The 26,676-nt window shown below is 49.4% G+C and overlaps 1 protein-coding gene across 2 annotated transcripts in view; it reads right to left on the bottom strand.

Annotated features, from left to right (window-relative positions):
* Positions 1–1,133: 1,133 nt before the first annotated feature.
* Positions 1,134–26,676, bottom strand: part of TNFRSF13B (TNF receptor superfamily member 13B) — a 34,263-nt gene continuing 8,720 nt past the window's right edge. The window contains exons 1-5 of one of the 2 annotated variants that reach the window (XM_075994016.1): positions 16,401–16,488; positions 14,666–14,749; positions 12,883–13,128; positions 2,106–2,291; positions 1,134–1,588 (exon numbers count right to left, since the gene is read on the bottom strand). In XM_075994016.1, coding sequence (XP_075850131.1) covers positions 1,365–1,588; positions 2,106–2,291; positions 12,883–13,128; positions 14,666–14,726 — 717 coding nt within the window. In that variant the 5' untranslated portion in view covers positions 14,727–14,749; positions 16,401–16,488 and the 3' untranslated portion in view covers positions 1,134–1,364. Of the gene's footprint in view, positions 1,589–2,105; positions 2,292–12,882; positions 13,129–14,665; positions 14,750–16,400; positions 16,545–26,676 lie in introns of those variants that run through there. The other variant, XM_075994015.1, reaches the window with a different exon arrangement.

Here is a 26,676-nt window from a genome sequence, read left to right as displayed (position 1 = left end):
TCTGCAACAGCACAGGGCTGGCGTCCACCCTGTCACGAGGAAGGAAGCTGCTTACATTGGGCATGATGGAGAGGAACAATGCCACCAAGATGTGGCGCTGGCTGCGTGGGGTGGCAGTTCCCTGGGTAACCAGACACTCATCTTGGACAGACACATTTTAGATGCCAGCGCACCTGCAGACAAAGACGAAGCAGAGGTGGCCTCGGGAGGGCCCGTGTTACTGGTTGAATTTTCCCCCTGACCTATGTTGAAGCCCTAACCCCTAGCACTTCACAACACAGTCTTATTTGAAGATAAGGTCTTTACAGAGGTAAGGTAAAATGAGGTCAGTAGGGTGGGCCCTTCTCCAGTGTGACTGGTATCCTTATAAAAAGGGGAAATTGTGACAGACGCAGACGTGTGAAGAGGGAAGAGGTGAAGAGATGCAGGGAGAAGACGGCCACAGTCACACCAAGGAGAGGCCTGGAACAGACCTTCCCATGCAGCCCTCGGAAAGAACCCACCCTGCTGACACCTAGATCTTGGATTTCTGGCGTCCAGACTGTGAGACAATGACTTTGTTGTTGAAGCCAGTCTGTGACACTTCATGAAGGCAGCCCTAGCAAACTAATGCAACCTGTTAGTCTGAGGATGGTGCCTCAGGTGTCTTGTCTGCACCTCCCAAAGTGTCCTACATGGCCCTTTGGTGTGTGCAGGTATGCAAGATAATTTGGGGTGGTGCAGGGTGAATAATTCCCTTCCTGTCTACCCCAAACCCCCGAAACACACATACACACAGGCACATGCACACACACCCTGTGCTTCATGCCATGAAGAGGCAGGGAAGGGCATTTGTGTGAAAGAAACGAAGACAAGTCGAGCACCTCATTCTCCTGGTGTTTGCACAGGTGCCTTCCTGCCCACCATTCTGTGATCTCTTTCTGCTCTCCCTCTTAAGTGAAAGGGGGCAGGAAAGGCCAAGCGGTACTTTGCTGCTTACTGCCCAACCCGCGTTCACAGACTTCCTCAGGAGCCTGGTGAGATGGTGGGTCCTTCTGTGCTGAGCTGAGGTAGCAGCATGTGTCGCAGCCTTGAGCCCAGGAGGGTGACAGGAGGGCCGTCTTGGTTCATCCGCAGACACGACCAAAGTCCAATGAAGGGCAGCCCCAAAGGTTTTATTTTACAGGAAAAGGGGTTCTCGGGGGCTACTTTATTGCATGTAAGACACGCGTAGTCAGGTGATGGCGACCTACAACTTGCACTGGGAACTGGGATACAGAGTGACCCGGCCTCCTCCTCCGGCACCTCTCCCCCTCTGCTGCCCGGGTCTCTCCCCACGCGGGCACCGCTCTCCCTCCGTCCGTCTCCGTCTCTCTCCCCACCCCTCACGCGCCCGGGCCCCCCTCCTTGGCGGGCGCGCACACGACGCCGAGGCAGCCGTCGGAGGCGCGCGCGCAGGGCTGCAGGGCCGCGGTCCCAGCGAGACCAGGGGTCCCGGGCGCGCCAGCGCTCTCCTGGGTGGGCGCCCTGCGCTCGGGGAAGCAGAAGCTGCACGTCTCAACGGGTTCGGGCGCCGCGCCGGTGGGGCTGCCGGCTTCCATCGCATCATCTGCGGGGGCGAGAGGAGAGGGCGTCGGTGCGGCCCCGCCCAGCCCGGGCTCCGGAAGTCCCGCCCCGCCATGCCCCCGCCCAGCCCGGGCTCCGGAAGTCCCGCCCCGCCATGCCCCCGCCCAGCCCGGGCTCCGGAAGTCCCGCGGGCGGGGAGCTCAGGCGGCTGCTGGCCTCTGCCGCCCTAGGCCGGCGAGAGCGCCCCTGCGTGGCCCGAGCCTGTGTGGGACAGGCTGGCAAACCGTTGCTCTCACCTCCGCCCGCGCCCCCAAAACAGCCGCAGCCCCAAGACCTGGTCCCGCGCTCCTGGTCTCAGTCCTGAAAGCCCGGAACCCCCTAAACCCACCCTTCTTGCCCCTGATGGCTTAAGTTTTTTTTCCTCACTAAGAACCACTACTACAGGGAAGTGCCTCAGACCGCTTCGGGAAGATTTGCTCCATATAGAAGCAGGGACAGTGACAGAACCGCATGTCACCCACGCAGTGAAAAGGGCGAGGACCCCACTTTCATGCACTCACCCTGCGAAGACTTGGCCGGGGACCCACAGGGCCCTGCGGGGGGCTGGCAGGAGACCTGATCGCGCCTCCTCTTGAGGAAGCAGGCCATGGCCACGAGGAAGCAGCAGAAGATGGCGCACAGGCAGAGACCCAGCGTGCTGTAGGCCAGCGCCAGCTGGTCTGCACTCAGCTTGGGCCCAGGGGGAGCTGCAACACAGCGGGGAGACCCTGAGGGGGGGGGGCTGCACTCCCGAGGACCCCTCTCTGAAGTGCTCCCTCCGCCACCCCACGGGCTTCCATTTCATGGCCCAGGCCATCCACGTGGCTAGCCCCTGCTTGGGGTCATGGCTAGGCCAGGATCCCTTCCTGACAGGCTTGGCAGGTATGCTCTCTGGATCCTACAGAAACCGACTCCCTCTACATCATACTGGAAGCAACTTCCTGCAGGACCTCAAAGCTGGACAGCTCAAGCTAGTCTTTTTTGTTGTCCCCACTTACTGGGGATGCAGACTGGGACAATGCCAGAAGTGGACCAATGAATGAATGGACAAAGGAAGGGACAGTAATCCAGGTAAGATGTCCCTTCTGTCTTGAACTGGGCCCTTCTTCCAAGGAGACGCTATCCTGGGTAAGCGTAAATCATTGTCCCTCTGAATCCATGGGAAATTGGTTCCAGTACTTCCTTCGGATAGCAAAATCCACAGATGCTTAAATGGCCTAATATTTGCATATAACCTACAAAATCCTCCCATGTACATTAAATGATCTCTAGATTATTTATAATACCTAATACAATGTAAATGCTATAAAAATGGTTGTTCTGTGTTGTTTAGGGAATAATGACAAGGAAAAAAGTGTACATGTTTAGTACAGATGCAGCCATCCATTGTTTTCCCTAAATATTTTCGATCTGCTGTTGGTTGAACCCATAGGGCAGAACCCATGGATACAGAGGGCTGACTGGACTTTGAGACTGGGATGGATGAAATTCCTAATATGCTGGGGACAGTAGGTGTCAACCAGGAGGGCCCTGGGGAAATGGGCATCTGGCCTCTCCATTTTCTCAGGACTTGAGCTTTCAGGTTGGGATGCCAGAGGAAGACTCAGTCTAGGGTCAAAACCCTCCCTTGAAATTTCCCCTTATCCCAGGCTGTTCTTGGTCTCTGGAATTGGGCATCCCCTAGGCCCTGGGATTGAAGGACAGATATAAGCCAGATTTAAGAAAATGTACTCATCACTTGGGCCATTTAGCAAGCCCTGGCCGTGTGCCAGTCACTTCCCACACAGGATCTTCCTTGATCTTCCTGCTCTGAGGGAGGACTGATTATCTCCATTTTAAAAAATTGAGATACAGGGCCGGGCGCTGTGGCTCACGCCTGTAATCCTAGCTCTTGGGAGGCCGAGGCGGGCGGATTGCTCAAGGTCAGGAGTTCAAAACCAGCCTGAGCAAGAGCGAGACCCCGTCTCTACTATAAATAGAAAGAAATTAATTGGCCAACTGATATATATATAAAAAAAAATTAGCCGGGCATGGTGGCGCATGCCTGTAGTCCCAGCTACTCGGGAGGCTGAGGCAGAAGGATCACTCAAGCCCAGGAGTTTGAGGTTGCTGTGAGCTAGGCTGACGCCACGGCACTCACTTTAGCCTGGACAACAAAGCGAGACTCTGTCTCAAAAAAAAAAAAAAAAAAAAATTGAGATACAATCCCTATACCATCAAATTCACCATTATAAGCTGTACAATTCGTGGTTTTTAGTATATTCACAAGGTTGTGAAACCATCACCACTGCGTACTTTGAGCCCATTGTATCCTGTAAACAGAAACCCATCGCATCAGCAGCCGCAGCCCCAGGCAACCACTCATCTGCGCTCTGTCTCTGTGGATGTGCCTGTTCTGGACGTCTCCTGCCAATGGAATCATAAAGCATGTGGCTTTTTGCGTCTGGCTTCTTTCATTCAGCGTGATGTTTTCAAGGTTTGTCCCTGTAGTGCCTTGTGTCAGAACTTTGTTCCTTTTTATGGCCAAATAGTAGTCCTTTGTGTGTACAGACAGGTCCTGTTCTTCAGCCAATGGGCACTTGAGCAGTTCCACTTCCTGGCTACTGTGGATAACACTGGCATGCAGGTGCCTGTTTACTTTTTTGTGTGGATGCATATTTTCAGTTTTCTTGGGTATATACCCAGGAGATGGATGGCTGGGTCCTAGGATACGTCTGTTTCACTGTTTGAGGAACTTCCAGTCTACTTTCCACAGCACCCCTACCATTTCATGCTCCATTTTGCAGATGAAAAATCTGAATCTCTAAAGTCACATTGCCCCCAGCCTCGGACCTGCACCTGGGAAGCAGGTCTAACCGGCTCCCAGGCCAGTGCTCTGGGCCAGCAGGCCACACAGAGCCACAGGCAGGTACTGCCTTGCCTCCTCACACATGCTCCTAGATTTGGGAGTTTTGCGAAGTGATGGAACTGGCAGGACTCTTCTTAAGGGTCATTGGTGTCACCCTGATGTCTGCAGAAGGGAGACAGGAGCCCAGGGTGAACTTGTCCCACACTCCTAGCTGGTGGTGCCACGCTTGGAGCTCAGAGAGGCCTCGGAGAAGGGAAGCAAAGACCCCCTCATCATGCAGGCACCATATGCTGGCCCTGTGGTTCTCAGGACCTGTGAACCCGGAGCAACAGAGGCCCACCTGCTCCTGCCTCTGAAGTCAAAAGAAAACATTGTACTGGCTGGATCAGCAGAGCAGAATGCCTGGCTATGAGACTTTTACTGAGAGGAAATGAATTGCCATGTTGATTCAAGGAGTATTTCAAAGGTTTTCAACACCCAGACCACACTCTGAGACTGTAGGGGTGGAGATGGCTCATGGAGCATGGCCACCTGACATCATACCCTTGTAGATTTCCCCTCTGTTCAAATCTGGGCTGGGCTGGGACTCGTTTTAATCAGCTGAATTAAAACGAGTGAGGTGTGAGGTGATGCTGTGAGGTGATGCTGCACCCAGTCCTGGTCCTACTAGGCCTTCGGAAGGCCTGGCAGCTTGGCATTTGCTCCCTTGGGAGCCCTGAGCCACCAGGTGAGAAGTCTAGTTGGAGAGGCTAGGTGGAGAGGGACCGGCCCTGAGACCAGCTGGGGGAGAAGTGGGGCCAGCCCAGCATCATGGTTGAGTGTCCAGGGCTCCATCCCCGCACCATCTGCCTGCGACCACACGCGAGAGCCCGAGGGAGACCAGCAGAAGACCTACCCCGCTAAGCTCAGCCCCCACAGGACCCTGAGAGGTAATGGCATGGTGGTTATTTTTAGGGCATTAAGTTTTGGGTGGCTGGTGTTAAGAACCTGCCCCAGCTTCTCATCCCCCTTTGCCCAGTGATCTGAGGTGTCCTGTGGGAAATGCAAAAAGAGTTCCTGCCTGAAGGCCTGTCCCTAAGACATGCCTGTCAAAGCTCCTGGCTTAAGAAGAGAAATGCAAATTATAACTACCAAAAATATCACTTTCTGCCTGTCACACAGGGAGTAGGAAAACAGGCACCTCACACATCGTTGGTGAGGGTGGCCTCTTCAGGGCCATTTGGAACCATCTACCACCATTTAAAACCTACTTTCCTGGCCGAGCACGGTGGCTCACGCCTGTTATCCTAGCACTCTGGAAGGCCAAGGCGGGCGGATTGCTCGAGGTCAGGAGTTCAAAACCAGCCTGAGCAAGAGCGAGACCCGTCTCTACCAAAAATAGAAAGAAATTAATTGGCCAACTAATATATATAGAAAAAATTAGCCGGGCGTGGTGGTGCATGCCTGTAGTCCCAGCCACTCGGGAGGCTGAGGCAGGAGGATTGCTTGAGCCCAGGAGTTTGAGGTTGCTGTGAGCTAGGCTGACGCTACTGTACTGTAGCCTGGGCAACAAAGCGAGACTCTGTCTCAAAAATATAAAATAAAATAAAACCTACTTCCCGATTGCTGCTGAACGTGCGGGTTTCCCCTCTAGGGCTGTTCCCTCCCCCACGCCGGTGTCTGTCCCGGGCGGGAACGCCCGCGGAGCGCTGGACTCAGCCGGTCCTCCGCCGGCGGGGCGGGGCGGACGGGCGAATGGGCCCGGCGCACACGGACGCGAAGCCGCGCGGTCGCTGAGGCAGAGGAGGCGCCCCGCGTGTCTCTCGGAGGGAGCCGCGCCGTGGGACTCCCACGCCACGGCTGGCGTGAGGGGAGGGCAGCGGTGCGTGCGCCTCGTGCAAGACTGTGTGAAGGGACAGACCGGAGCCGCGGGCCGGAGAGGCCTCGCCCCGGGCTCGCTGTCTGCTGTTCGAAGGGGCCCAGTCCAAGTTCTTGTCAGAAGAGGCACGTCCGTCCCGGTCGGAAAATCCGGTCTAGAGGAAACCGCTCCCGGAGGCGCAGTTCCCAGGTCCAGCCACCAGGCGGCTCCAGTGCAGCTTATTTCTGAGCCGATTGTTTGTTTTCAAAGCCATCTCTCGCCTAAAAGTGGACTTTCCCCGGGCTGCAGCCGCAACCAAATGTGGTTCTGGACATTTTATTCAGCTTTTTTCGGCCTGTTTCCTCATGTGTAAAATGGAACACGATATTCCTCTCTCTAAGCATTGTGGCTTGGCAGCGGTGGGGTAATACATGTAACTGTGCATATGAGGCACAGTTGGGGCCTGGGTGGAACGTTCCAGCAAGTCACCAGGCATCCCCACACCTGGCAGCTCAGCCAGCAAAGGACTGTCCACGGGGGATGGGGTGAGGCAGGGAGGGCAGGGGGGGCTGGGCAGCTGTGGGACCTCTGGCACCTGGTGTCCCCATCTGCCATTGGCTCATCTTTGCATCCTTCCGTGTTATCTCTGTCTCTGAGTTGTGCATGTGTCGCTGACGCTGGCTGGAATGTTTGTGCTTTCCTGTCTGGGTTGACAGCCTCACTGTTAGGTCACGGGGCTCTGAATGTCCACTCTTTGGGGCTCTTTGGGCCTTCCAGGTGAAGGATCCATCTCCCCTGAGTCTTCCTTATGCGTGTCTGTGTGTGTCCATGTGTCTGTGTGTGTCTGTATGTGTAACTCTGGGAAAGGGTGGGTGGGTGGGTGGGGAGAGGTCCCACATCTGGTGTGTGGACTTTCCCTACAACCTGTTCCGAGAGTCACCTCCACCACCCCACCCATGTCCCTTGTTGTCAGAGCCTGGGGTCCCTATATCTTTCTGGGGACCCCACATTTTACTAGGGCCCCCTCTCCAAGAGGGAGGCTCCATCCTGCTGGTGGGAGTGGCCGTCACAGCCGTACGAGGAGGAGACGCACTGACTTTAGCCCCCTTTCCAACACCTGTGTCACTTTTCAGCTTGCCAAGCCTCCCCAGTCAAACAAACAACAAAAAGCCACCCCTCGACCTGCTGCAGCTCCTGCTCTTTCCCGTCATCTCCATGCCTCTTGCCCACCTGCTGCCCTCTGGCTCTGCCCGATCTTAGCAGGTTCTGTTCTGTTGTGACAGCACATGGCGCAGTCAGGACAAAAGAAAAAAAAAAAACCTCTGATCCTGAGACACACAAATGAAATGCAACAAAACTAGCAGCCAGGGCCATCCCACCTAGTTCTAGTTGCCAAAGTAAATGACACCTTGACCGGTTCCTGGGACAGAGGCAGTGTTGTCCAATGGGCAATGCAGAGCTAAGTTCCAAGCTGTGATACCCTGGGGAGACAGCACCCTGCTCCCGCCAGGAGCGACCTGCTGCGCACTGATGTCCATCTGGTCCTGGCGCTGCTCTTGCTTTACAGCCCGCGGTGCTCTTTGGCACGTCCCTTTCTCCTGTGAACGAGGCACTCACCCCACCCTGAGTCTGACCACTGGCTCCCACATGCCCGCCCCAGGCCTCAGCTCAACCACTTCTGACTTTCTTCTAGATGCGCCTAGGAATGTGTGGGAACAAGGGCCTCGAGGGCAGGTCTGTGCTGCCCCTGCCCCAGCGCATCTATGTCTGGTGGAGTCAGGGTCACATGAACCAGGAGATGTTAAGGGACTAACAAATGACTAGTCTAAGTGGAGAAAGGGCCAAGGAAGGGCCCTGGTTTGGTGGCCTCAGGGACAGCAGCAGAAGGGCTCCTGGCCTGGTGTGGGGAGCCCACACTCCCAGCCTTGCCCCAGCTGGAGCTGCCAGGGGCACCTCGGACACTTGAGAATGGTCTTTCCCAGCACCCTAGCCTCCCTGTGGCAGAGCTGGGGAACATTCATGGGTGTCTTATGACTGCCCCTTCTCTGTGGTGTTAACTACTCCTTCTAGAACTGTCGGTCCTGTCTGCTTTTATGGATCCACAGCCTTGCTGGCTTTCCTCTGACCTCGCTGACCACTCCTTCCCAGTGTCTCTGTGGGACCCTCTTCCTATACTGACCCTCCAATGCCGATCCCCTTGAGGGCTCCCTCCCCTTTTCTCTCCTCATGCCTCCCAGGTCCCAGGGCAACCTTTCCCATTCATGCGGCTCCAACTGCCACCTTCCAGAGCAATGAAACCCGAGTCCTCCAGGTGAGAGGCTCCTCAGAGCTCTGGACCCACATGGTGGTCCTGGCTGCCCCAAAGATTGACATCACCCTCAAGGAGGGTCCCCCTAGAGTCCCCACCCTGGTGGACAGCTTGGCCCCTCACCCCGTGTAGTAGGTTGAATGGTGGCTCCCCAAAGATGTGTGCCCTTGTAACCTGCAAATGTGACCTTATTTGGGGAAAGATTCTTTGCAGATGTACTGAATTAATAATCTGGGAACGAGGCCATCCTGGAATAGGTGGGCCTTAGATCCAATGACAGCTGTCCTTAGCAGACAAGAGAAGGGGAGGAGACACACGGAGGAGAGAAAGCCAGTGAAGACAGAGGAGGGCCTGGAGTGACGCGGCCACAAGCCAAGGAAGGGCCAGAGCCACCAGGAGCTGGAAAAGGCAGGGAAGTGTATTCCTCAGGGCTTTGAACCCTAAGAGAATCACTGTGTATTGTTTTAAGTAAGCCACCTGTCTATGGACACTGTCACAGCAGCCTGGACGGTGCAAACTTCCTGTCACACGACACTGGGCTCTCACCGCCCAGCAAGGGCAGTGCCAGGCACATCTCTGCACGCTCGTCAAACTCTGAGCCACTCAGGCACCATAAAAGCCATGTTGTGACCATCACAGGTGGGGACAGTAAGGCCGGGTAGTGCTGAAACCTCCCTGGCAAGCTGAGGGCATGGACAACGCCACCCGCAGGTCTGGACTTGGGACTTGGGGGCCCATGGACGGAGTCTAGGAGCTCAGTGACTTGGATAAGTAACAACAAATGTTCATTTTCTGTAATAGTCTCCTAAAATTTACTCTTTGCTTCCACGATACGTGGGGGCCCCAATCCTCAGTGGTGCACACAGCAGCCGTGCCTTTGTTACCGAGAGAGGCCCGTTACCTGTGTGCGCACACTGGTTTGAAATCATCGTGGTCATCTGGCCACCCTGGACTGAATGCAGGACTACAGAAGCACCTAGGTTAACTCTGATGTCACAATTTGTTTGCTGTTTTGGTAGCTGTGTCTCCACGCCCATGGTTGCTCTGTAACCCTGTGTGCTCTGACGCATTTCAGAACAGTCGTCCCAAGAAGCAGTCTTGGGCGCCCTGTGGGGTGGGCAGCGCAGAGTGGCCGAGCAGCTCCGCGCTGGCTGCACTCGAGGGCCTCTCCATCTCCTCCTAACTTGCCAACGCGCTGCCCCTCCATCTCTGGCCTCCATCATTGCTCAAAATAGCCTCTCACAGGGCCCCTGAGGCCACCGTCACATCCACCCACCCAGGGACCCCAGAGGTCTCCCTGCAGCCCCACGCTGACCCTGTCTCTGCCTCCAGCAGGGCCCTCTGTCACCTGGCCCTCCTGGCACACTCTCCAGCCCTGAGTGTTCACTGCCCCTCTCGGGACCTACACACAGGACCTTCCCTTCCTGCCCTGGCCAGAAGGAAGTATTTTGGCCTTCTCCCTAGAGGAGGGTCTGACTCCGTATTTTGGTATGTGAGCCTTTTAAGCCTCCGCCCCCCTTCCCCTGCTGCCCCACATCTGGGCAAGCTGACAAGGAAGGTTGGTGGCCCTTCCTTTGGCACTGGTGGGAGGTGGGGACTCAGCACAATACACCGCTCTCCCTTCCTGCTGTCTCAAGCCATTTCCAGCCCAGGAGGCGTGCCCTTCCCCCCCCAGGGAGCCTCCCCCCCAGAGTGGCAGGGCTTCCGGGGGCCCCCTGGGGACACGTGGAGTCATTGCTCTCCACATTCAGAGCAGACTGGGCTGCGGCCCCTCCTGGTTCTGCCCAGTGGCCACCACGCGCCACCGGCTGGGACCCCCATGCAGGAGGTCTCACCCTCCCGAGAGCCCCGCCCAGCACACAGCTCCTCATGGCCGACACAGCCTGGTCCCTGCCCCTCGCAGCGTCTGCCTGCTCCACCCTGTCTCGGAGACACGGTTCCCTTCTTGGCGAGCAGATGGCGCGCTGTGCACTCCTGGACCTCAGGAGCGTCCTCCCTACAAGCCTCGGGGCCTCAGCCGCCCAGAACCAGGGCCCAGAGAGGTTAGGTAGCTTCCTCAAGGCCGCAGAGTGTGTGAAGGACAGAACCAGGGTCTGGCTCCACCTGTGACACGCCATTCCCGTGGGCCTCAGGGCCCTCCTTGGGGAAGCCCTCCCTGCCCCACTTCCCCCACCCACTGAGGCCATTTGCATCAGTCCCTCCACTGCCTGTCCCTCCAACTGCGAGTTCTGTGGGGTCAGGCACAGGACCTGCCCTGCTTTTGCCGCCTCACTGTGCGCAGCAAGCCCTCTGCAGTTCAGTGTCAGACGAAGGAGTGACAGCATTTAGGGGGTGCTTGAGAAACCTGGAGTGGGGCTGCAGGGTCCTGGCAGGCATGGGGGTGAGTGGGGAGTGGCAGAACTCAGGGAGCCCATGCAGGGACAGCACAGATCAACCCCCTACTGTGTGCAGCCGGAAGCAGCATGGGCACATGGTGTCCTCTGCTCCTCGCCCTCAAACAGGTCCACATCGGGTCCCCCCAGGTGTGTGGCTCTGTACTTCCTGTCTGCAGTCCATGCCATGCCCGGCTCCTGCCCTGCCAGCACACACAAACCTGGGACTGTTAGAGAGATGCAGGGCAGGGGCGAGGCACAGTGAGAAGGTCCATGGCGTCCCCTGGCCACACCGTGGCACAGTGGGGTAGCTGGTGCTGCAGGGGGAGGCGTGGCATCGCGAACCCACTGGCCCCAAGGTTCTGCCTAGCACCTCTGGGGAGGGGGGCTTGGCTGGTGGTCACCAGCAGGAAGTGGTGACCTCATCTCACGGTAATCCCACAGGTACCTCTCCGGGCCTGCTGGCTGTGGCGGAGTGGACCAACTATGGAACCCACAGACTGGCTCGAGTCCCAGCCCAGCTGGGCGCTCATGACGTGGCTCTCAGTGAGTTACTCTGAATTTTGAGACTTAGTTTCCCAGCCTGTAAAGTGGGCAGGCCTGAAGGGGACTCTGTTGCATGGGAGGTGGGAAGGCTGCAGCTTTGGTGGGAAAACCAAGTCCATCACTGAATGCAGGGAAGGCATGCAGGTCACCAAATGCCAGAGGGGCTGGGCTGGCCACCCTTGCATGCTCCTGAATCTGCAGTTCCTCCCACGAGAGACGCTGTGCCAGACTACACCTGGCTACAGGCTCACCATGGCTGCCAGCTGTCTGCAGCTCTCCTACCACGATGTGCCTTCTGTTTCCCTCCCTAGAATCTGGTGGCTTTGTGGCTTGTTTGAGTAACAACATGCAGTCTGCTGATGTGATACGAGCTCCAGCCTAGGCGGCAGGAGGCCTGTGTTCCTGTCTCTTACACTCTGCCATTGTCAGGGGGACAAACCTGACCCGCACACTGGTCCCAGGAGGAGGAGGGAACACAAGGAGTACAGCCACCTGGCAATCCAGCCTAGCACAGCTGACCCCAGCCAAACCCTGACTCCTGAGGAAGCAAAAGCCCCCTAGTTTGGGGACAGTTTGTTATGCAGCAACAGGTAACTGACAAGAGAGCAAATAAGAGTAAGAGGACAGGCTGACCCAGGAGAACTGCCGTCATCGGGATGTACTCCTTGTCCTGCCCCTTGGTGCTGTGGCACTGGGGCCTGGCCTCACGGAAGTGACATTATCACAAGGAAAGTCACAGCAGGGGAGAGAAACCAACCAGCGCCCTGAGAACCACAGCCAGGGACAGGCCAAGAGCAGTGTAAATGTCACCTCAAGCATTTAAGGATCCACATGGCACCCCCTCCCATCCTTTCTGGTGCCACAGAGCAGGTGAGCCAAAAGGTGTTTGCTGGGAGGATTAATTAGGCCCTTTCCAACACCTGGCATTTAGTAGACACCCAGTTCAATGGGTCCCTTCTTGCCACATCCAAAGTGGCCATCTCCCACTGCCAACTTTTTCAGTAAAACCTTCTTATTGCTCTCTTGCCTGTAAATGGCACCTGAAGCGTTGGTGGAAGCCAGGTGATGGCGTCCTCATGCAAGTGCTTGCACAGGTGGGTCTGCTGGTTACCTGCTGCCTTGTGTTTCAAGAACTTGCTCAGCTGCAAGTCTCCATTACAAGCTCTCACCTGCCAGGTCCTTTCTCCTGCTTCCTTCTTGCCCATAGACTTCTGGAAATTTTGCCTAAATTGTTTTTCTGTCTTGGGATAACACCCCTAACTTCTGGTCATTTGCCTTGACTCTGGACTTCTTGCACTGCAGAATCTCCTTATCCATGCCTGGTGCCTGGCCTCCTACCCATTCTGACCCTGTGTGACACCACACAGGCCAACCTCAGATGGCTTACCTGGGCCTGCCTCTGAGCCTCTGTGCTCTGATGCCTGGTACCTTCCAGAGTTGTCTGACCTGGTTTCAGCCTCCTCACTCTGCTGTCTCCTGAGCGCTGGTGGGAAGTTCACTCTGCTCCTGAGCTTGTTCTCACAGAAGTATGCACACTGCTTGGGGTGCTGTCCACAGGTGGAGATGCAGCTGATGCAGTCCCTCAGGAGATAGTCATAGTACTTGCCTTGCTCCTTGCGGCAGCTGAGTGACTCTGAGACAGAAACAAATGATGCTACTGGATGACAGAGACCTGTAGGAACTCTGGGTCTGGCCTCAAAGGACATCAAAATAAAAAAAAAAATCATAGTCTGATTCCCTAAAAGCAATCCCAGAGCAAGCCAAGATCTTTCACAAGGTACAAATTGGAGGCTATGTGTTGTCCTCTAAGTATTGTTTTAGCTGCATTACACGCAGTTTGATATTTAGTATTTTTCCTATACCTACTTCAAAATATTTTTACTTTTCATTATTTCTTCTTTGACTTATAGATTCTACAAAAGTGCATTTCTTAGTTTCTAAACATGTAAGGATTTTCTAGTTATCTTTTAAGATTCATATCTAGATTACACTGTCATGTTAGATCTTTACTTGTGTTTTTCAAGCTTCATCAAGGAAAATCATATTTCAAATTAGCATAAAGAATGTAGGGGAAAAACCAGAATCCTCTTGAGCAAGTTGGGGGAGGGTACTGGAAAGAAGGTAGGAAAGCTCACATCAATAGTGATTTTCTGTCTTAATAATAATTGACAATGACAGCAGCTTAAATAGGTTATCAGTGCCAAGGCACAGAAGCCAAGGAAAGTGAAGCCCAATCACACTTGCCTTCAGAGAGCACTGTGGACACAACTTTGAGTGCATTGAAAAAAATCTATTACCCCATGAATAGCCTCAGAATATGTTTAACATGGAAGTTTTTATGTGAAAGAGGCAAGCTTCCTTTTTCTTTAAAATAAGATTCTATTTATATGAAAATATGGCTCGCACAGAGATTTTATAGACACATTTCAGAGACAGTGCTGCACAGTGGTTAAGAACACAAACTTGAAAGCCAAACAGGCTTGGGGCCACCCATGGCTCCACCACTTGCAGGCAGTGTGGTCTTGCCCTTGGTTCCATTTCCAAGAGTGGGCTAACAGCAACGCTGCCTTCTTAGGGCTGCTGTGCGCAGTGCCTGGCACAAGCAAATGCTCAGGCAATGGGACGTCTGAGTAGAGTGTCATGCAAGCCTCTTTACAACGCAGCACACACCCATCCTCACTTATGTCCTCGACAGAGCAAAGGGGGGCCGACAAGATCATAGAACTGGGGCCTCGGGATACTCAGATGGCCCAAAGGGGCCAGTGGCCTCTGCTGCTCTGGCTCTGCCCCGTCCCCAGGGCCCCACTGACCCTCACAGGGACTGACTGCCACTCACAACCCAGCATCAGCCCTGCAGCGATATTCTTGGGGCTTTCTGTGACCCCCTCCCTTCTTTAGTGGCCCCAGCCTGGCAGTCACAGGTGGTGCCTGAGTGTCCCAGACCACTGACCCTCAGTGCCTGATTTCACGCCCCTCCAGCCTCTACCTCAGGCCTAGACAATCCCTGCCCGGTGCCTTTGCTCATGCGGGTCTCTCTTCGGGGGTGCGCCTCCCCTCATCTGATTTCCACTGCAGTGAGCTCTGTGAATCCATCCCTATGGCCCTTCCTCCGTGTGTTCACCATCAGCTGGAGGTGGCCTCTCCCAACTGTGGCTTTTTATGGTACTTACCCTTTCTGCCTTGAAATGTAGTCATTCCTCCCATTAGATGATACTCTCTCTGAAGGGCCATGCTAGATTCCTATTTCCATGGGGCTAGAGGGGTCCATGTAATTTGTGGGATGAAATAACAAATATTATAATTCATTAATGCGTAGTGATTTAGAGTCATGATTTTTGTGTCAGAGTCCTGGGTTCAAATCTTGACATTTCTACTTTTAAGCTGTATGATCTTGGATAAACCACTTTGCCCCTCTGAGCTCTGCTTAATGTGTGTCAGGCACTGTATTAGCCTCAAATCAGACACGGTTCCTTCCACCAGCGAGCTCACAGTCTACCAGGTGAGTCAGACACAGAACAGACACACAAAAGAACATAATAGCAAATCATGGTAAGTTCTATCATGGAAAATGACAAGCTATAAAAAAGAACAGCAAGTAACAGATATTTTTCAAGACCCTCAAACTGGATATGGCCTGAGTAGTAGATTATGTCAAGGAATTATTTCTGTTGCTGGGGGTGGTAAGATATAAAGGTTATGTTCTAAAGGTCCTTTTGTATTAGAGATTCATGATCTAGTATTTACAGGTAAAATTATATGAGGTCTTGGATTTGCTTTAAAATACCCAGCCAAAAAAAATTGACTGGGAAATTACAAGGCAGAATTTTTATGATTTTTGACGCTGATATACATGGGGTTTACTATGCCATCCTGTCTGTGTGTGTGTGTGTGTGTGTGTGTGTGTATGTGTGTGTATATGTGTGTGTGTATATATGTGTGTGTATATATATGTGTGTGTGTATATATGTGTGTATATGTATATGTGTGTGTATATATATATTTGTGTGTGTATATGTGTATATATGTGTGTGTATATGTGTGTGTGTATATATGTGTGTATATATATGTGTGTATATATGTGTGTGTATATATGTGTGTATATATGTGTGTGTGTATATATGTGTGTATATATGTGTGTGTATATATATGTGTGTGTATATATATGTGTGTATATATATGTGTGTGTATATATATATATGTGTGTGTGTGTGTGTGTGTGTGTGTGTTTGAGACAGCATCTTACTCTGTTGCCCAGGCTAGAGTGCTGTGGCGTCAGCCTAGCTCACAGCAACCTCAAACTCCTGGGCTCAAGCAATCCTCCTGCCTCAGCCTCCCGAGTAGCTGTGACTACAGGCATGCGCCACCATGCCCGGTTAATTTTTTCTATATATTTTTAGTTGGCCAATTAATTTCTTTCTATTTTTAGTAGAGATGGGGTCTCCCTCTTGCTCAGGCTGGTCTTGAACTCCAGGGCTCAAGCAATTGTCCTGCGTTGGCCTCCTAGTTTATGTATATGTTTGATAATTTCTACAATAAAAAGTTTCAAAAGAAAGTAACAACCGTGGCCAAGGAGGGCCCAATTTCTACTGGGTAGTCAGAGACGACTTCTGACATCGGGCTGAGACCTGAAGACTGGGGAGGAGGGAGCTGAAGAAGGATGAATTGAGGAAATGCATTCCAGGCAGAAGGAACAGCATGTACAAAGGGCTGCAGGCAGAAAAGGACGCAGCATGTTCAAGAAACTGAAAGGAGGCAGTGTGACCAGAGCAGAAGGACAAAGGAGTGAAGAGGCCAGGTTGTACACCTCCCACCGCCCCTCCTCAGCTACCTGACTGCAGTGGGGCCAGACGGGTTCTAGGGGGGAGGGTTATCAGCTGGCCCCTGGGCTCAGGCCCCAGAACTCACTGCAGAAGGCTGTACAGGTGTGCTGGTTCCGATGGTTGCAGGTAGATTTGCAGGAGATGCAGCGGTGCAGCAGGGGCTCCCAGTACTGCTCTTTGGGGCAGGGGCCCATAGCCACCCGGTCTGCAGTCCGCAGGCCCTGTGGAGCTAAAGGGCAGGAGTGTGAGGTATATATGTGTGTGTATATATGTGTGTGTGTGTGTGTGTGTGTGTGTTTGAGACAGAGTCTTACTCTGTTGCCCAGGCTAGAGTGCTGTGGCGTCAGCCTAGCTCACAGCAACCTCAAACTCCTGGGCTCAAGCAATCCTTCTGCCTCAGCCTCCCGAGTAGCTGTGACTACAGGCATGCACCACCATGCCTGGTTAATTTTTTCTATATATTTTTAGTTGGCCAATTAATTTCTTTCTATTTTTAGTAGAGATGGGGTCTGTGGGCAGCCGCCGCAGCCCAGCCTCCTATTCTTTTTTTTTTTTTTTTGAGACAGAGTCTCGCTTTGTTGTCCAGGCTAGAGTGAGTGCTGTGGCGTTAGCCTAGCTCACAGCAACCTCAAACTCCTGGGCTCAAGCAATCCTCCTGCCTCAGCCTCCTGAGTAGCTGGGACTACAGGCATGCGCCACCATGCCCGGCTAATTTTTTTCTATATATATTAGTTGGCCAATTAATTTCTTTCTATTTATAGTAGAGACGGGGTCTCACTCTTGCTCAGGCTGGTTTCAAACTCCTGACCTCGAGCAGTCCGCCCGCCTTGGCCTCCCAGAGAGCTAGGATTACAGGCGTGAGCCACCGCGCCCGGCCAGCCTCCTATTCTTGACTGGAGCCCAGCAGTCCTGCTCACGGCCCACAGACTTCCAACCCCAGTTGTGCTCACTGGGCAATCTGGGGCAGCCTCCTCTCTGAGCCTCTGTTTCCTCATCTGTGAAACAGTGGTTCTGAGCCCCCCCCCCCAATCAGCAGTGCCGTGCTCAGCCCTGCTCTGTGCCCTCCTACCACAGGACCTGTGCTTTCCCTTTGCATAAAATGCTCTTCTGCCCCACCCCCCCACCCCTCACTGGTTATTTCCTCCTCATCCTGGAGATCCATGTTTAAACTTTAGTTCCTCAAGGAAACCTTTCTGACCCTTCCCCCAGACTAGGGCACAGCCCTTGTTCTATACACTCACAACACCCTCAACTTGTCACTGTAGTCATTTTCCTTCTACATGTGTGGCTATTGGATAGTGTCCCCTGCACTCACTGTGTGTGTCATGTGGCAGGAACTCTGCCCAGCTGTGTTCATTGCTGGGTCCTCAGAAACTGCCAGTGCTTAGGACAGGGTAGGTGCTCATTAAATGAATGAATTTTTAAAAAGCAAACCTGGTAAGTGCCTCTCATACAGCAAGGACTCAATAAATGCCAATTCCCTTCCCTTTTCCTTTTTTACTGAGCTATGAAACACACACAATGACATGTTAAAGTGCACAGACCCTAAGGATGTAGCCTGGTGAAATTTTACAAATGCACACACCTGTGTCTGTACAGCCCACATGGAGATCTAGAACATTCTTTTCCTGCACTCCCTTGGGCCCCTCCCATCCAGTAGCACTGTCAGAGGTAACTGCTGTTGGACTTGTTGCTACTTGGTCTTCTGCGTCTGGTCTGAGACTGCCCCGCACCCTGCTGTCTGTGCAGTGTTTTCCTATTGCTGCGAGTCTTCCGCAGCGTGACGCATCGTCTCCGCTACAATCTGGTCTGATTTCATGACATTTGCTTCCCCTAGCAAATTCTCCTTTTACGCATTTTGCAAGGCATTTCTTTATTCTTTAATGAAAGCAAACTGAGAAAAGACTGTGGTCTCCTGTTTAGCACGGCAGTTCAAACATGTGGGCTTATCTTCCTTCCCTCCTGAAACCGTATATGCTGACAGCAAGCACATTTGTCCTCAAAGATGCAGGGAATGGCAGAAGTTTCTATGGCAGGGAACAGGTGTCAGCAACATTTTGGAAGGTGGCAGGACTGAAATGCCTGGGTGCAGGTGAAGCTCTCTCCATGTTTATGCCCACAGGGCATGGAAGCCATTTTGAGCCACAGGACTCCAGCAAGTGTCCAGCACTGAGGCGCCAGATGTCTCTGACAAGTGGCGACTGGCAGGAGGCGTGACGCTATGGAAACTCAAGTAGAAAGGGCTTGACTCCAAGCAGGTCCCCATTCCCAGGCGGGTGCAGCCCCTCGCCCACCTGAGCACTGTAGGGCAGAGGCATTTGTAGGACAGAGGAAGGGCAGAGGAATTCTTCCAATTGTCGGGAATTCACTTGGGTGGGGCAATGAGCTAACGGCAAACCTTTGCTTCTGGTCATTGCTTGCTTGCTATACCGCTGTAGGGGGAATTATGGGATGAGGTCATTGAAGCACGGGCGACTGGCCCATCAGGCAATAGGGGGCAACCAACCCGCCAATTATTTCAAAAGGCAACAGTGGGCAACCAATCATTTTAAAGGTCAACACATGATCCACGCGTAGTCGGCTTGTGCGCAGCTTGTGCACCGTGGGGATAAAAGGCATGCTGTTGTTCCGGTCGGGGTCCTTGCCTGCGAGAGTGGCCACTGTGTTGGTGCTCTGGGGCTTGGACCCTGGCTAGCCAGAAAATAAACCTCCTCTTGTGTGACTGCATCCTCGATGTCTCTGCTTTTCTGTCCGGTGGGGCTGTGGAAGGTCGGTCCCTAACAAGCACAAGACTAGGACTCCTCAGGTAGAGCTGAAGGTAGCAGCAAGGTCCTTCCTGGCAATAGGGTGACTGGGTGAGAATCTTCCTCCTGAAGTCAGTCTCCCCTCTCCCTACTCACCCCTGCACCTGCCTAAGAAGTGCCGCAGCTAGGGTTTCTAGAAACACCTCCCTCTTCACCCTACAAATGCCAGGAAGTCAGAAGACTCTGCTCCGGGAAAATGGATGCAAAGGAAAAGACTTAGAGGCACTGACCAAGCGGGAGATTCTCTCCAGAAAATGGCCAAGTCCCTGCCTGCTCACACCGTCCATACAAAGTGTCTGCATCAGCCACCCAGAACTCAGTCAGTTGTCAGTGCCTCAGTCTGAGTTGTGAGCCCACAGTCAAGGCCCACCTGCACAAATTAAAATTATTAGAAATTAAAAATATAATATCCAGGTAAAAATACTGGTAGAAGGGTTGGAAGATGTAATTGAAAACATTTCCCAGAAAACAGGAGAAAAAATAATGTTTTGTATTTCCACCGTGTCTGTTGTGACCTCCTTTTTCCTTTCTAACTGAGTTTATTAGAGTCCTTTCCCTTTGAATTCTTGTCAATCTAGCAAGAGGGCTGTCAATTTTATTTATCTTTTCGAAAAACCAGCTTTTGGTTTTGCTGATCTTTCGTATAATTCTCTTGTTCTCAATTTCATTTAGCTCTGCTTTGATCTCAGTTATTATTCTTTTCTTCTACTAGGATTGGAATTGATTTGCTCTTCCTTTTCCAATTCCTTGAAACTGTTTATTAGATTGTCGATTTTTGAGCTTTCTGTTTTCTGGATATGAGCATTTATTGTTATTAGTTTTCCTCTCAGGAATGCTTTTGCTGTATCCCACAGGTTTTGATAACTTGTGTCTCCATTTTCATTTAGTTCAAAGAAACTCTTGATTTCCCTCTGTATTTCCTCCTTGACCCAATAGTTACTCAACAATAGATTGTTTAATTTCCATGACTTTGTGAGGTGGTGAGTATTTCTGTTGGAATTGACTCTAATTTTATACCATTATGGTCAGAGAAGATACACGGTATAAGTTCTATTTTTTTGAATTTGTTGAGGTTTGATTTGTGGCCTAGTATGTGATCAATTTTGGAGAAAGTTCCATGGACTGATGAGAATAATTTATATTCAGCTTTATTTGGGTGAAATGTTCTATAGAGATCTGCCAGACCTGTTTGTTCAAGAGCTCTGTTGTTCATTATTTCTTTGCTTATTTTCTGTTTGGAAGATCTGTCCAGTTCATTCAGTGGGGTGTTGAAGTCCCCTGCTAACTATGGCATTATTGTTTATCATGGTATTTAGATCAGACAAGGTTTGCTTTATGTAACTGGGTGGTCCTGAGTTGGATGCATAAATATTAAGAATTATTAATTCTTCTTGTTGGATCTTCGCTTTCACCATTATATAGTGGCCATCTTTGTCCTTTTTAACTTTTGTTATTTTAAAGCTTATGTTATCTGAAAATAGTATGGCTACCCCTGCTTTCTTTTGACTTCCATTTGCCTGGATGATAGTTTTCCATCCCTTGGCCTTGAGCCTGAAGGCAACTTTGTGGGTCAGATGCATTTCCTGTAGGCAGCAGATACGAGGCTTGTGGATTTTTATCCACTCTGCCAGTCTATGCCTCTTCAGAGGACAGTTTAAGCCATTCACATTTATTGAGAGGATTGAAATTTGAAGTAGATTTCTATTCATATTGTTAGGCAAAATCCTGTTGTTTTGTTTTACTCCTTGAGTCATCATGAAACCCAAGTTCTACCCTTTAACTCTTGAATGATTTTACTTTGAAGAGTGTCTACTGCACTGTCTGGTGTATAATGCAGGTCTGAGTACTTCCTGTAGGGCTGGTCTGGTCTTTGCAAATTCCATCAGTGATTACTTGTCTGGGAAGGACTTTATTTCTCCCTCATAGATGAAACTTAATTTTGTCAGATTAAGAATTCTAGTTTAGGTATTATTCTGTTTTAGAAGATTAAGGATAGGCACCCAATCCCTTCTGGTTTATAAAGTTTCAGCTGAGAAATCTGCAGTTAGTCTGATAGGCTTTCTTTTGTAGTTTATTTGTTGCTTTCATCTCACTGCTTGGAGAATTGCTTCTATAAAAACGTATATGCCCCAAAACTACATAATGAGAGGAAACGAACAAATTTCTAGAAACATAAAACCTACCTCCCTAAGTTCACCCAGGAGGTAACAGAATTTCTGAATAGACCAATCTCAAGCTCAGAAATTGGAGCAGCAATTAAAAACCTCCCAAAACAGAAAAGTCCCAGACCAGATGGCTACACTTCAGAGTTTTACCAAACATAACAAAGAAGAACTCATATATCTATACTACAGAAATTATTACACAACATTGAGAAAGACGGTATCATTCCTAACTCATTCTATGAAGCCAATATCACCTTAATACCAAAGCCAGCAAATGACACAACAAAAAAAGAAAATTACAGACTAATATCCCTCGTGAATATAGATGCAAAAATCCTCAACAAAATTTTAGCAAATTGAATTCAGCAGCATATCAAAAAAATAATTCACCATGACCAGGTGGGCTTTATTCCAGGGATGCAAGGCTGGTTCAACACACACAACTCTATAAATGCAATTTGCTTCATAAATAAAAGCAAAAACAAAGACCATATGATTCTCTCAATAGATGCAGAAAAAGAATTTGACGAAGTCCAGCACACCTTTATGATAAAAACTCTCAACAAAATAAGCATAGACAGGTCATACCTTAAAATTATCAAGTCCATTTATGACAAATCCATGGCCAATAACATACTGAATGGGGACAAACTGAAACCATTCCCACTTAAAACCGGAACCAGACAAGCTTGCCCACTATCTCCACTTCTATTCAACATAGTGCTGGAGTCCTTGCTAGGGCAATTAGACAAGAGAGGGGGATTAAGGGCATCCAAACGGGGGCAGATAAGAGCAAACTTTCACTCTTTGCCAAAGATATGATATTGTATCTAGAAAACCCCAAGGATTCAACCAAGAGATTCCTAGAATTGATAAATGAATTCAGTGAAGTCTCAGGATACAAAATCAATACACACAAATCAGAGGCATTCATATACGCCAGTAATAGTCAAAGCTGAAATTCAAATAAAAATATAAAATACCTTTTACAATAGCCTCAAAGAAAATTCAATATCTAGGAATATATTTAAAGATAGATGTGAGAGATATATACAGGGAGAACTATGAAACACTAAGAAAAAAATTATAGAAGATGTAAAAAGATGGAAAAATCTATCTTGCTCATGGATTGGTAGAATCAATATCATTAAAATGTCCATACTACCTAAAGTGACCTACAGAATTAATGCAGTCCCTATCAAAGTACCATCATCATTCTTTACAGATGGAGAAAAAATAATTCTATGCTTTGTATGGAACCAGAGAAGACCTCGTATAGCCAAAGCAATCTTAAGTAAAAAGAACAAACTGGGAGGTATCAGTCTACCAGACTTCAAGCTGTACTCAAGGCTATAGTAATTAAAACATATGGTATTGGCACAAGAACAGAGACATAGACCTTTGGAACAGGACTGAGAATCCAGAGATGAAACCATCCACATATGGTAATCTAATCTTTGACAAAACAGACAAAAATGTACACTGGGGAAAAGAATGTATTTTCAATAAATGGTGCTGGGAAAACTGGATAGCTACATGTAGAAGATTGAAACTGGATCCCCACCTCTCACCTAAATCAATTCAAGATGGACAACAGACTTAAACCTAAGGCATGAAACCTTAAGAGTTCTAGAAGAAGATGTTGGGAAAACCCTTTCACACATCGGCCTAGGCAAAGAATTTTTGAAGAAGACCCCCCGAAGCAATCACCACAGCAACAAAAATAAATAAATGGGATCTGATCAAATTAAGAAGATTCTACATAGGCAAGGAAACTATCATTAGAGTGAACAGACAGTCTACAGAATGGGAGGAAATATTTTCTCTCTATGCATCCAATAAAGGGAGGATAACAAGAATCTATCTACAACTTAAAAAAAACAACAAGAAAAAATCAAACAACCCCATCAATAAATGGGCAACAGAAATGAACAGAATCTTTTCCAAAGAAGACAGAATAATGGCCAACAAGCATATAAAAAAATGCTCAACATCTCTAATCATTAGGGAAATGCAAATCAAAACCACAATGAGATATCACCTAACCCCAGTGAGATTGGCCTCTATCAAAAAAATCCCAAAACAACAAATGCTGGCGAGGATGTGAAGAGACAGGAACACTCTTACACTGCTGGTGGGACTGCAAATCAGTGCAACCGCTGTGGAAAAGAATTTGGAGATACCTCAAAGAGCTAAAAATAGAAATATCATTCGATCCAGCAATGGTACTATTAGGCATCTCCCCAAAAGAGCAAAAGACATTGTATAATAAAGACACCTGCACCCGCATGTTTATGGCAGCACAATTCACTATTGCAAAAATGCGGAAACAACCCAAGTGTCCATCAATTCATGAGTGGATTATTAAAATTTGATATATGTATATGATGGAATATTACTCAATTATAAGAAGTGATAGTGATCTGGCACCTCTTATATTTTCCTGGATTGAGATTGAGCCCGTCCTCCAAAGTGAGGTATCACAAGTTGCCAGAATAGGCCCCACATGCACTCGCCATCAAATCGGCACTGACTGATCAACACTATGGTGCCACACAGTAGTAATATTCTCCAGGGATTGGGGGTTGGCATGGGGTGAACTCTCAACCAGTGAACACAGTGAGCACTGTAGAGGGAAAGGCACGCCTCTAATCCTCGCTTGGTTGAGGCAAAGACATAAAATGTAACCAAATGTTCGTACCCTCATAATAGCCTGAAATAAAAATAAATGAAAAAAAAAAAAGAAAATAGGAGACAAAAGATATAAAATTTTGGAATCAGTTCAGGAGGTTCAAAGGTTGAGTAATGATTTGAAGGACAGGCGCGTCCACACTGAAAGAGCTGACTGTGTGTCCTGCACAGCAAACCCACACCAGGGTGCACTGTCGTGACTCTCAGGAGCACCAGAGACTGAGACGTGCCAGAGAGCACTGGAGAAATTCCAAAATATTTTTTCAGAACAAGCAGGTCATCCGTAAACGCTGCCAGTTAGGAAGTGGGGGACACCCCAACACAGGGACGTGAGGAGGGCAACAGCAGGGAAGGCGGTGGAGCAGGAAGCTTGAGGAGTCTGCCCCTCCCGCTGAACAACTATGGGGCAAGCAGCAGCCATTCGAGGCAACTATTTTGGAACTCTGGAGTTGTCTAGGAGAGAGCTGCGTGGTAAATTTCAGGGATTTGGGTGAATTTCAGCCTTTTCCGTGACAGTCACTGCCATTCCAAGGTCCTAAGCCCCACGCAGGCTGCGGTAGGGACACTGCCCAAGTTCCCGGTGCAGCTTCTGGGGCCAGGGTGGCCAAGAAGGACCCTGTTCTCCAAATACTGGGGTTGTGGTTCTGGTTTCTGACATGGCTGTTAATCACTGAGGAGCCGGCATGGAAGACGACAGCTACTGCTTCCACCCGAAACCGCTGGAGTGGCTTTTAGGGGATTTAAAGAGGCAGTGGAAATCTTTGCCAGGTCGCTGGCTGACTGCAGAGATAAAAGAACGGAAACTTTCGTGACCACATATAACAAGAAATATATACTGTGCAAAAATAAGAATAAAATCAGAAAAAAATAAAGTTTAAAAACAAAAGTTTGGAAAAGTAATAAAGAGATGGCTCCAGCCCTTAACCGGCAAGACTCAGCAATCCCCGAAGAGCAGTAAAATTCAATTTCTAGAGTTACCACAACTCAAAATGTCCAGTACTCAAAAAAAAAATTACAAATTAGGCAAAGAAGCAGGAACTGTGTCGCATTCATGGTAAATAAAGAATGTGACAGAAGCCATTTCTAAGCCTGCACATTGGAATTATTAGTCAAAGATGTTAAATCAAGATTTGTCTTAAATATGTTCAGTGAGCTAAAGGAAACTATAGACAAAGAACTAAAGGAAATCAGGAAAATAGTATATGAACAAAATGAGAATATGAATAAAGAGACAGAAGTTGTAAAAAAGGAACCAAAACTTGAAAGCAACAAAATGTGCTTCAGGCCGGGCGGCTCTGCCTGCAATCCCTGCACTTGCGGAGGCTGAGACAGGAGCATGTCTTGAGCCCAGGACTTTGGGGCTGCAGTGAGCTGTGATCATGCCACTGCACTCCAGACTGGGTGACAGAGTGAGACACTGTCTCAGGAATAAAAAAAAGAAAAAGCTTAAAAAAATAAAAATAAATTTAAAAATTTTTAACAATTAAAAATATTTTTTAAAAACCCAAAATATCTTTCAGTAGGTGAATGTATAAATAAATTGTGGTACATACAGACAAAAGAATATCATTTGATGTTAAAAAAAATGAGCTATCAAGCCATGAGAAGATATGGAATGACCTGAAATACATATTACTAAGTGAGATAAACAAAGCTATAAAGTCTGCTGTATGATTCCAACTCTATGATGACATTCTGGAAAAGTCAAAACTAGGGAAATAATAAAAAGATCAGTGGTGACCAGGGGTTATGGGAAGGGAGAGATGAACAGACAGAGCACAGAGGATTTTTACATAAGGGAAACCAGTCTGTAAGGTACATTCGTGGACACATATCAATATGCATTTGTTCCAACCCACAGCACAACAGCACCAAGAGTCAACGCTAGCACAAACTGCGCTGAGTGGTAACGGTGTATCAGTGCAGGTTCATTAATTGTAACAACTGTACCCTCTGGTGGGGGTGCTGACAGTGGGAGCAGCTGTCTGTGGGTGGAGGGAGGGCAGGGCTATCTGGGAACTCTGTGTTTTTGTTCAATTTTTCTGTGAACCTAAACTGCTCTAAAAATGGCCTGTTTTTTCTTAAAGGAACCAAACATTCTGGAACTGAAATATCCAATAACTGGAATGAAAAATTCACTGAAGGAATCTATCAACAAATTTGAGTAGGAAAATAAAGGATCGGTGAATTTAAAAAATAATTAAAATAATTGTGGGGCAAAAATTTTAAAAGATTGAGGAAAATTGAATAGAGCCTGAGGGACCTGCAGGACCCCACCAAATGTACCAATATGTACTTATAGGAGTTCTAGAAGGAGAAGAACAAAAAGGACAGAAAAAAATATTTGAAGAAATAATTTCCAGAATTTCCCAAATCTAAGGAAACATGCCAATATACACATTCAAAAAGCTCAACAAACTCCAAGCAGGAAAAACTCAAAGAATCCACACCAAGACATATTCCCATAAAACTGTGGAAACACAAGAATAAAGAGAGAACTGCAAAAGCAGCAAGAGAGTAATAACTTGTCATATACAAGGGTCCCTCAGTAAGACTCACAGCTGATTTTGCCTCAGAAACCACAGGGCCCAAAATGTAGTAGGATGATATACTTAAAGTCCTAATAGAAAACAAACAAACAAACGGGAATTGTACACTCTGTAAAACTATCTTTTAATAGTGAAGGACAAACTAAGGCATT

Source organism: Microcebus murinus, chromosome 18 (assembly GCF_040939455.1).
Source record: "Microcebus murinus isolate Inina chromosome 18, M.murinus_Inina_mat1.0, whole genome shotgun sequence".
Classification (NCBI taxonomy): Eukaryota; Metazoa; Chordata; class Mammalia; order Primates; family Cheirogaleidae; genus Microcebus; species Microcebus murinus.
Note: the sequence above shows the minus strand (reverse complement) of the source record. Positions and strands in the feature narration are given on the sequence as shown.